The sequence below is a fragment of the Ornithodoros turicata genome, chromosome 4 (assembly GCF_037126465.1).
Source record: "Ornithodoros turicata isolate Travis chromosome 4, ASM3712646v1, whole genome shotgun sequence".
NCBI lineage: Eukaryota > Metazoa > Arthropoda > Arachnida > Ixodida > Argasidae > Ornithodoros > Ornithodoros turicata.
The window spans coordinates 34,537,762-34,549,051 of NC_088204.1; the positions used below are offsets into that span (position 1 = coordinate 34,537,762).

At 45.5% G+C, this 11,290-nt stretch overlaps 1 protein-coding gene across 1 annotated transcript; it reads left to right on the forward strand.

The window, feature by feature from the left end:
* Nucleotides 1-8,052: 8,052 nt before the first annotated feature.
* LOC135392313 (uncharacterized) lies at nucleotides 8,053-11,066 on the forward strand. Its single transcript, XM_064623029.1, has 3 exons — nucleotides 8,053-8,156; nucleotides 8,231-8,446; nucleotides 10,925-11,066. The coding sequence occupies exons 1-3, from the start codon at nucleotides 8,053-8,055 to the stop codon at nucleotides 11,064-11,066; spliced, it is 462 nt and encodes a 153-aa protein (XP_064479099.1).
* Nucleotides 11,067-11,290: the final 224 nt, after the last annotated feature.

An 11,290-nucleotide genomic window follows, 5' to 3' on the forward strand; every position in this document is an offset into this window, starting at 1 on the left:
GTCTAAGTCAGGATGCCCTTGAAAAGTTATTTGCCACTGTGCGGCTGAAGAATCCGGTGCCCAGGCCACTAGAGTTCAAGGCAACGCTGAGACTTGTCACACTGTCTCAGTTCTTCTGCCCCAGTTTAAGCCGCAGCTATGCCATTGACGACGGCATCGACCTTGTCGACTTCACTCAATGCAGAGGGAACAGAGGCCATGAAGACAAGGAAGACGTCGAACCAGAGCCACTGGACATGAGCACCTCTTCGGCCGATCTCAACGACCTTGAGCACCAATCGTTAACATACCTTTCAGGGTATGTTAGTCGAGAAATGCGCAGATATCGTCTTTGCACAACGTGTAAGAGCTTTCTACAAGACAACCCAGTTCAGACTCGCAACCGTCTTTTGGCACTGCTCACACCGTCGACACAAGTGGTACAGCTACTACAGCACGCCGAAAAAGTCTTCAACAAAAAGAAGACTGATGTTCTGACCTTTAATGTAGGTGATGTGAAAGACTGTGTGCTCCAGACGAGCAGGCCCCTTCAGATCCCGGACTGTCACGGGCTCTCTAGCAAACTAGTCAATTTCTACTTGACACTGAGGCTACCCACCAGTTGCATAAGTTGAACACCATAGCTGCAGCAATACGTAGCGAGTTTGGGAAGACAGGTAGCAAGAGCGTTGGTATGAGAACGTTGGCCAACAATGTGAAGTAATGGATACCATAGTCTGCTATGTATCCCATGAGTCATTCCAATTTTTAATGGGGTGACAGTAGCTGTCATCCCTCTCTGGTTACAGAGCTGTACTGCTACCCAGCACGTCCACAGGTGGCGGATACTGGAAATACCTTTGACGGGTTAGCTGCGAAATAAGCAGAGGTATGCCGGAAGGTTTCTTCTCTGACGAATAAGCAGCCGCGGACCAAACAGACCTAGCTACCTCGTTTCGCATTGCCATTGCCATTTGTAAATGTATTACTGAGCAGTTGAACAAAAGCAGCTTCACTTGAATGTATCAAGGGACAGTGGCTTTGGGAATAAATGGTTTTTGAACAGGCTTGTGTCCATTTTTCCGCGTGTGCACGAATTTCATGCAACGGAGTGGCTAGAGTTACAGTAACAGTAATGCTAACCAGGAGTTAGAGCAGCAGCAACAACAACACGGACAGTCAGTTAAAGTTACAAGTAGAATGACAACCCTTTTTTGACTGCGTTGTCTGGCACGCTTTCCATGTGAAAGCATTGAAAAATTCAGGTGCAATGATTTGCCTGTACAATTCATCAATAACAAGACTTACAAGCAGTGCAAAGTGAGCGCAGTCGTTAGCTTGTGTGTTCTTTACCGCGAGTTTCCAGGTTCAATTCCCGATCTTCTTGGACGTTTTCGCATGTGTAGTAAAACGCAAAGCTTTACGATAACAAGAATAGAAAACGGGAGCTCAACTATAAACTTACCATGTAAACGACTAGGACGTGGCAGTTTATTGCGGTGTATTACTGCATTGTATATTTATTATTGCAGTTTATGCGTCTTCTTGTAAGCCTCGTTATTCCTCTTCTTAGAGAATGGTTATGCTCTCTTCATTGCAGCTGAACATTGCAATGCTTTCACACGGAGTAGCGTGCCAAGAAAGGCAGCTGTTGTAACTTTAACTGATAGTTACCGTTGCTGTTGTTGTAACCCTAGGCACTACATTCTTGCAATTGCTATCTTCAAATGTTGGTAGTTGTCTCCTCTTATGTTAGTCTGCCGTAAATTCATCTAACCTCACAGCACAAATGCTGCTTTGCATATCACTTTACGCCGAAGCGCCGATCAAAAACGCGCTCTTGCGACTCCCAGCGCATGCGCGGTAGGGACGTTAGTGGGGAGGAGCTGCGCCCGAGGGCAAAAAGGGTGAATCGCCCACCGGCGCCGCTGAGCGCGTAGAGGTGTGCGCCGTGGGCATTTTTTTCGGCGGCGGCGTAGAGCACGTTGAAGGCCCGGCGGCGGCGGCGTCAGCGGCGTCACGCCGATGCTGTCATATCGGCGTGCGACCCGTGGGCTGTCAATATGTTCTCTTCTCCAACAAGAACGCACGAACACCTCAGAGCGGGGGTATTTTCTCCATCATAGTCAACGCCACGGTGGCAGTATTTACTGTACCTTGCACCAAACAAGTGCGTCAGCACTGGGTAGTATTATGAAAGAAAACCGAACACACAAAGGAGCATTAGGAGAAGTAAAGCGCTTCAAGAAGGTCGTCGCCCAAGAACTTCGACTGGGCGCGTTAAGTGCGCGTTAAGCGCTAGAGAAAACAACATAGCTAGAAGAACGACGAGCCATCCCTTTAATGGCAACTACACGTAACAGTTATAGCGGGTGCTGATCGAATGTTCACAGGACGGCGACGCGTGAAAGCTCTGTCCACTGATCCAGTTGGCTCTTTTTGGGAAACCATATAAATATGCGAACGTTAGCAAACGATATGAAATAAGGCGCACCCAACACGTCATTGAACAGTATTTTTGCAGAGGCTGTAGTTATCATGAATAAATACTGTAAAAATCACTTAATTTCGCAGCCATAAATTTTCGCGAATCGAGTAGGGATATACATTCGCAACAACTAAATTTCGCGCACTCCACGAGTTCCTGGAATTTTCTCGATTCGCAAAATTCGCGAAAATTAAGGTCTCGTGAAATTAAAGGGTTTTACAGTATAAACTTGTCCAGAACGAGTGGGTTGAGTCTGCTATGCTTCGCGCGCATTATAAGCCCCTCAAGTCCGCGATTGAAAACACCCTCTCTGACTGTGTGCTTTTCGCCGGCACACACAAAATGCACTATTTGCTACGCACTTTTCGAGCGCAGAAAGAGCGACGGGCAATCCACGTGAGAGGACCAAGTGCTTTGGAGCGATCGAGCTGATTGGTGTAGGCGCTAATCTGTTGGTCAGATAGACCGCTTTCCAACCCAGATAAGGCAAAAGTCGCATCATTTCTGCGCTCGGAAATGGCGTACTTCTTGTTTCGGCTCATTTGCATAGCGACATTCAGCGTCGGATATTTCAACACACGTGCGCGTTTAAGAATTTCTTAAACATGGAATGGCTTCCAACGATGAGTATCTTCCGTTCTCCTATCCCGTTTTTACGCGAAATTCCTTAATCAAAGAATTAATGAATTTGAAGTAATTAATGATCTTATAGTTACATACTTTCTTCGAGATAATATTCGCATGACCAACTCAAAAGCGGCAGGTATTTCGTCCCGCAATTTTTTAAACAAAAATTCTGTGACGAATAAAAAACAAGACACCCTGTATATGGATAATGACCAGTGCTATGGTGTTGGTGGATGACCGGCAAACAACCTGCAAGAATTGAATGACAAGTTTTCCTTTGAGTTGTGTTCCTCCAGTGTCGACTATGAAACGAAACTCTAAAGCATAAACAGCATATCAGGAGATGAAATTGTTACTGCTAAAAACACCACAAATAAAGCCTGGAACCTAAGATGAAAGAAAAACAAACAAAATATTAGGTATGGGAGATATTCGTTCATAGAAAGTGGATCAAAATGGGCGCATTACACAGCCGCGCCGATTTTTCAACATCGGCGGCGGCGGCGGCGGCGCGCAGACAGTTTTGGTACGGCGGCGACGGCGAGGCCCCAACCTCCGGCGGCGGCGCACACCTCTATGAGCGCGTGACACAAAATGGCAGGTGAGCTCGCCGCTGCGCCTCAGTGTCATTACTCTGACCCCGTGTTTAGTGACTCTAACCATTCCCTAATCTGCCTCCTCCGTAGGCATTCAGTAAAAGTGACTTGCCCAATTGAAGCTCATGCATCAATGGCTTTGCGGTTGTTCTCACTGTCACAGCTCTTCCGGGAATTCGGTCTCGCCTTGAGTCAAGTGGCTTATTACTGTAACGCGTGCCGAGCATTTCGTGGGAACGGCAATTACACAAAACTGATTACACGTTCAAAATGACTGATGAACACGAAGTAATTAAATGCATAGCAAGGCGTATGGATGTTTCGAATATCACATAAAATAAAATGCAGTACATCACAACATGACACCCTTCCCCCAAGAATGTGGCGGGATATGCACATGTCCAAGCAACATTCAAACTGAATATAATAATTGGAAACAACATACGATCGGGGATTACAATGCCCAATTTCCAGTACTCACAACATATAAGACACCACAATTCTTCTCACAGGCTGCCCTACATTACAACTAGCTCTCGTTCAACATTCTTGAGAGCGCATCCGCGGCAATATTGTCTCTTCCTTTAATGTGCGACAAGGAAATATCATACTTCTGTAATGCTAGCGCCCAACGGGTGAGACGAGCACTATATTGGGTGAGGTATCGTAACGGGTCGTGGTCAGTTACCACTTTTACCTTTCGCCCAAACAACCAGGTATGTAGACGCCCTAATGCCCAGATGATGGCGTATGCCTCACGCTCTATGGTTGCCCACCGTGTTTGTGTCGGGGAGAGCTTCTTGCTTAAAGGGGCCGTAAACAGGCCACCAAACATTTCTGAAATAATGATACCCCATGAAAGAACGCAACTCATAATACCCAAATATACATTTCGTTCGGCTCGTGCCAGCTCATTGACCCATATAACTGCTTTCAAAGATGAGTAACCAGCGAGCCTCTCTCCACAACGCATACGTCACATGGCTACGTAGCCTTTTGCCGTCCAATCGGGCGGCCCAGCTGCGCACATGACGTTTCAAATTACCAGCCAATAAACATACTTCGTTATTAGCTGTGAGTCGGGGCGCTCAGTTTGTTTGTGTGAAACGACGTTTTGCGCTCAGTGGTTCCGAAATTCATGACATCTTCATCTCCGGCTGGCGCCAACGTCAACAGCTGGGCTGCTATCACATGACGCGATTCGAACCCGGGTTCCTCCCAGTCACGACGTGACATGGCCAGCACGCTATCCACTGTACCACGCGAGCTGGTGACGCGATGCCGCGTGGATCAAACCAAAGTACGGCAGCCCAGTTGTCGGAACCATTCGAAGATGACGAAGATGTTCCATCGCGCACCTACCTAAGATTCTGGAACTGTATAGTCCCGGATATTCATTCGCGCAGGTGGTGTGCTGCGTGCTACTGCCCAGAAAACGTAGTGCGCGTATGATACCTAAATTAAACGCATTTCTTTCTCAGTTTGAGGCTGTAACTGTTTAGATTTTGAATAGAAGAGGATTCACGTTCATCTAGTGCAATTCCGCATTTGAAATAAAATCATATGTGGAACACTCAATCGTAATTGGTGGGGAAAGCGCTACGTCAAAATGACGTAAAGTTAGAGCGCGGGGCGGAGCTAAAATGCGAAAGAGTGCAGTGAATATTTCATCCGTATGCAAGCGCCTTTTGTTTTTGAACGTTAGTAATTGCAAGGAGTTTTCACTGACTAAGTTTCAATAATATAACACAAAGAAATATGCACCTTTTGTACCTGTTTACGGCCCCTTTAAGAATGCCTACGTGGTATACCTTCCCGCCTTGTCTCGTTTGTGACACACAAGCCCCTACAGCGTACTCAGATGCGTCGGTCGTCTGCGTGAAGTCCTTACATGGGTCCGGCGCTACAAGCTCTGTGATTTCAGCAATAGCTTGCTTGATGTGAAGAAATGCATGTTGTGCCTTTTCATCCCAAGGCAAGGACTCGTTCGCCTGTCAGTCTCGTCAGAGGCAACACGATCTCCGAGTAGCTTCTCACGTAATCCCGGTAACAGTTCAGTAAGCCTAATAGGCCTCTCAACTGCTTCTTAGTTTTAGCTCTATCGTCTGCATTGCTTCCACCCTTTCTGGGTCTGGAGCGCGGGTTCCCGAGCCAACTACATGTCCCAAGTACTTTACAGTTCTTTGCCCGAATTTACATTTCCGGGGTTCACCGTGAGTCCTGCCCCTTTTAGGGTAGCTAATACTTTGCGCAGGTGGTCTACATACGTGCTCTTCCCAACTTCCGGAATAAATCGCCACATCATCTATATACGAACAAGCGTACGAAGCGTGCGGCGCAAGTATGTCATTCATAACTCGCTGGAACGTTTGGGCTGAGTTTCGCAACCCGTACGGCATCACTTTCCATGCGTACTGCCCAGTTGGTGTTACAAACGCTGTGAATTTCCTAGACTCTTCATCAACAGCCACCTGCCAGTAACCTCTGGTCATGTCTAGGACACTGATGTACTGTGCCCGTGATACATCCCACAGCGGTTCCGTGGCGTTCCTCATCGGAAATCCGTCTGCTACAGTCACCGCCTTTAACCCCCTATAATCTATACAAAGACGTACGCCACCATCCTTTTTCGCGACGCATACGGTGGGGTGTGCGAAACTTGATTCCACGGGGTAAATCATATCCCATTACAGCAGCTCGCTGATTTGGCGATCAACACTTGCACTTCCGCCCTTGCACTTCCATCAACACGCGATCAACACTTTTGGCGATTTGGCGATCAACACTTGCACTTCCTTTCGAAGTGCAATGGGGACTTTTTACGGATACGATTTCTTGAGTTCTGCCCCTTCGATTAGTTCAATATTGTGTGAGCCTACCCTGCATTTTCCATGTCTCTCCGAAAGTACCTTCGCGAACTCGTTTATGAGAGTTTCGACAGTACGAATCTGATCTGCTTGGAAATCCGACATTTCCAGCCTCAACGGATCTACTTCGGTGTTGTGTGTAGTACACTTCTGATTTCCCGAAGCCTCAACTAGGTCTCCAAATTCGTCATAGTTATCAAATATGACACCTACAGCGTTCACACGATACGGCCTCAGCTTATTCGCGTGAATCCATCTCTTCGAACCGTCCGGCATTTTGACCATGTAGCTAACCTTGCACTGACCTTTTAAAATCGTTGCGGGCCCTACCCATCGTGCTTCCTTTCCGTGCTTTCCCGTGTGGTTAGGATCCAAAACCAGTACATGGTCGGTTTCTGAGAAAGTCTTACTCTTCGCCCTGAGGTTATAGTACGCCGCGTAACGACCCTGTCGTTCCTGTGAGTGTTTTCCCGCCATTTCTGCCATTTTGCTACGCAAATTCATCAAGTGTTCTTCCGCTGAGGAATTCCAGCTAGTTGGGGGGGGGGGGGTGCATTCTCCAATCCATGTCTTCCGTAAGATAGACAGCGGTCCATTTGGCGTCCGACCATAAAGCAACTCAAAAGGGGGATACTCCTGTCGTCTCAATTGGGATTTCTCGGTACGCCCATAGCAGACATCGGCGCCATACGGTCCCAGTCTCTCCCATGCTTTTGAATCGCATGACGCAGCATTCCCTTGAATGTACCATTCCAACGTTCTACCGCTCCTGAACTCTCCGGGTGATCCGGTTTTGCAAACCGGGGCACAATGCCCAGACATTTCTCTTGTTCCTGCGTCAGCCTAGCCGTAAAGTTGGTGCCTTGGTCAGAGCATATCATCTCCGGTGTCACCATTCGCTAGAATATCTCAACAAGTGGGCATTGCAGATAGCAACAGAACCGAACGGAATTATACCAAGAGAGCGGAATTCATGTGGTACCGATGATCCAACACTCACTTCAAACCACTCACTAGTTACAAGCATCACAAGCGTGTCATTTATCATCTGATGTAATTAAGCACCACAAATTTTCAGAACTGCGCATTCAATCCCCTAGTCCCCGCTATGCTAACCTTAAAGGGACCGAAAAGTGAATATAAAGCTATCGAAACTTTATGTTCAGTGAAAAGCTTGAACATTCTAAAGTTCAAATGTCAAAGAACTCCGCTGAAATCGCTGCAGTTTTTTTTTAAATCGAATTTTCGATGATTGCATGTCTAGGTACCTAGTAGGAAACCGGCAGTCTCTCAACAATGGCATCACACCGCGCCATCTGTCGAGGACGCATGTAATAGGCGCGCTTCCACTCGCTAACCCGGTGAAAACGAAAGTGGCTGTGAGCGTCTGCAACCACTTTCTACGTCGAAAATGTCGAGTCTCCCGAACCTGAGTGCGCTAGAACTCCGCACTCTAGAACTATCGCGCGCACAGAACTTCTGTTCGTACGATAGCATGCCGGAAAGTGACTGCGTCGCAGCAGAAGATTCATCGTCCTCAGATATACCGGAGTCACCGCCGTCCTCACCAGGATCTGATCGTGCCGGGAACGCGGACTGGTTAGTGAAATTTATATGTATTAGGGAGAAGCACTTGTCTAAGGTGAAACAAGCGCTGTTTTTTCGTTGTGCAGGTGTTCTTGCGGGAAGTGCAAACCGATGGATACCGCGGACGAGTGTTTGTGCTGCCGGGAGGTAGAGAACGTCTGTAAAAAGCAGACGGTCAACTGCATTACAGACAACGAATATTTCGAGATACTCTGCCTCGACACCGAAGTTCTGCGAGTGTCTTTTACGTACATCCGAGATACTGAAGAGTATGGCAACATACGTGACATCGCAGTGAACAAGTGAGTGTTTACGCGCTACTTGAACGGCAAACTGAATGGAAAAACCTTATTTCTGCAGGAAATTCCGTTATATCGCCTATCGGCAATTCACAAGGTGGATATGGGGTGGTCTGGGAAAGCACCATAGGAAGATTCTTCCTGCCTGCGTGGTGCATGCCATTAGGGATGCTTTTCCATCAGATGTGTATAAGGGCTTTGAACCTGCACACTTGTAAAAATGTATATTGATGCCTGCAAATTTTCATTTCTAGCTTGCTGCGAATTTTTTCAATGCTTTTTCCTTTCAGATAGTCACACAATATTGTAATTATTATGTTTGTGCATGGATGTGGGGCATATCTATTTGTACATTAGTGTACTCATGTCTTGTATATATGGAGAGTAAATAACATAATTTTTATCATTGTACTTCACCTGAGCTGTGTTTATAATTTTTTATACACTAGAGATTGACCAGGTTTGCAAATGCTAATTAACGGTTGAAAACACTTAACTTGATTTCACTAAAAGGAGCACTTGTAACTGATCCATTATCATATGACCAACTAACATTTGTAAAGAAAGTCCTTAGTGCTGACTTAAATGGTATATCACCTCTTCATCTCAGTTCACAGTTAACCATGCAGCATCGGTGTGGGCAAGAGTACTCCAAAATGGCTACATAATTTATTATGCAGTAACAGGCACACACTACCTTTGCAATGCTATTTTTTAAGATGAAATACACTGACACTTTTCTGCACACAGTATTCGATTCGCCACCATTCGACAACAAAACTACTGTGAACAGTCTCTGTGAATGAGAATGACTGTACCCACGTATTCATTTTTTCATAAGTTCTCGGAGACTGTGACCGAGATACTTTTGTAAAGAAATTTTGACAGTCCTCCAAATAGAAACTGGCTTCAGTGTACGCAACAGACTTCTCGGAACAATTAATTGAAATATAATAAAACAGCCGAAACAACATTTTTTCACAACTCTGTATTTTTCTTTTTTAATGTCCAGCAATTTAGGAGACAGAGTAGGACTTTCTGCTCTCTGATGTTTTCATGTACTTCATAGAGCTGTAAAACCTGAAAGAAAAAAAAATAGATAAGATACAGAATGGAAGTATAAACAGTTTTGCCTTTCACTTTTGACCTTAACAAGAAAGTTACATTTTACCATATATGTGCTTTTGTATCCTCCTGTTGATGAAAAGGGTACAGGAATAATAATGGAGCACGTAGATGAAGCTGAGAACTGTTCTTCGAGAGTGTGCTAATTGTGAAAAAAGAAATATACGATGAAAGTTGTACAGAAACAGCAAATGTCTGCTGACAAAAGTTTTAGAAATCTGGATGTTACTACCTCATGTAGTTTCCGTCCAAAAGTAGGACTACTCGACATTCTTCAGTCGCAGCACGGTGCAGAGGTGGAAGTTGTGGCTTGAAAAAGATTTGGCATGTTCACAGGGTCATTAGTGCACACCAACATACATGACAACATAGACAACATGATGGCTGCAAACTCACAATTATTCAACAGCACAAGAAACGGAAAGCATGAATAAAAAAAGATAGCGTCCATGCAGCACGTGTAGAACCACATAATCTCAGGGAAGAGAATTTGTGGCCGCTTGCACATTCGGACACAACAGTGAGAAGTGTGCCCCGAACTGATGTGGTAACCTTGCATGACCCACTGCAACTGCGACATGCTTTGAACAATTCCAGTAGTGGGGCTTCAAAGACAATGAATTTTCGCTGTTCCACTGGACATTCAGGTGTAGTGGTGTCTCTAGAAAATTAATTGGCCATCTTTAATCATAAGTTTGCTTCAACAGAAAGTGTTCCTGTACCCTTCAAGGAAGCTATCCTCAGATGGGTAGTAGCTCTCACCAGTTTCTTCTCCCACTGTTGATGTCATACTGATGTTCTGCACCTGTCCAAAGACTCCAAAAATGTTACAAAGTCTGCAACACGTAACAAAGCTAGTGGTTCCACCTGTGGACTTGGCAGAATCTGCGAAGTGGGGGTCGATGTAATTATTGGCCCACGTGATGTCCTTTCAGGTGTCTTTGTGTCCGTGTAAAGATTGCAAAAATATTATCAATTGTATACAGACTCACCCCTATCCTAGCTCTTGAGTAATCACACAGCTGTAACTGGTAGAAGCAAGAGGGGGGACGAAGCCACAGGTAGAAATGCTGTCACTCCTGGCAAATCCGGATCATCATTTTTAGCATACCAGCTTCCAGCTATTTCTGTCATGTTAACTTGAGTGCCTGGATCACACACACACACAAAGAAAAAGAGTCATAAGAAATGCGGATCACATTGAGCACTAATCTTGTATACACTTCTTACATGCAGACTTCATAGTGGTTGGAGAGACAGTGCTGCAGTATGCATTGTCGAACTCGACTACAGTTGTTTCCTGCAAAGTAGGAAAGTTCAAGTTTACTGAGTATATTTGGTTCTGAATTCTTGCAGTGCAGATCTGGACAAGACTTTTTTACTGCGTACTTCACAAACAGTGTCCGTCGACGTGGACAATGTGCTGGCAGCATCAGTAGTGTCATCCGATACGGTGACTTCCTTGCACAAGTTCATGAAATCATTGCAGTCGACCTGAAACAGTTTTAAAACTATTTCAAAACAGAAATTTTCAAAAGATGACCAAATGATGAGATCTCTACATACTACGAAGCAGCCCGGCGCCACTTCAACACCGGAATGTCCCTAAAATTAAATTTGTTCATGTTCACAATGCCCTGTAGGTAGGATAACACAAGTTAAATGGTATACGTCATCGCTATATTATAATTTATACATGTGTGACACCTGTACATACCTGAG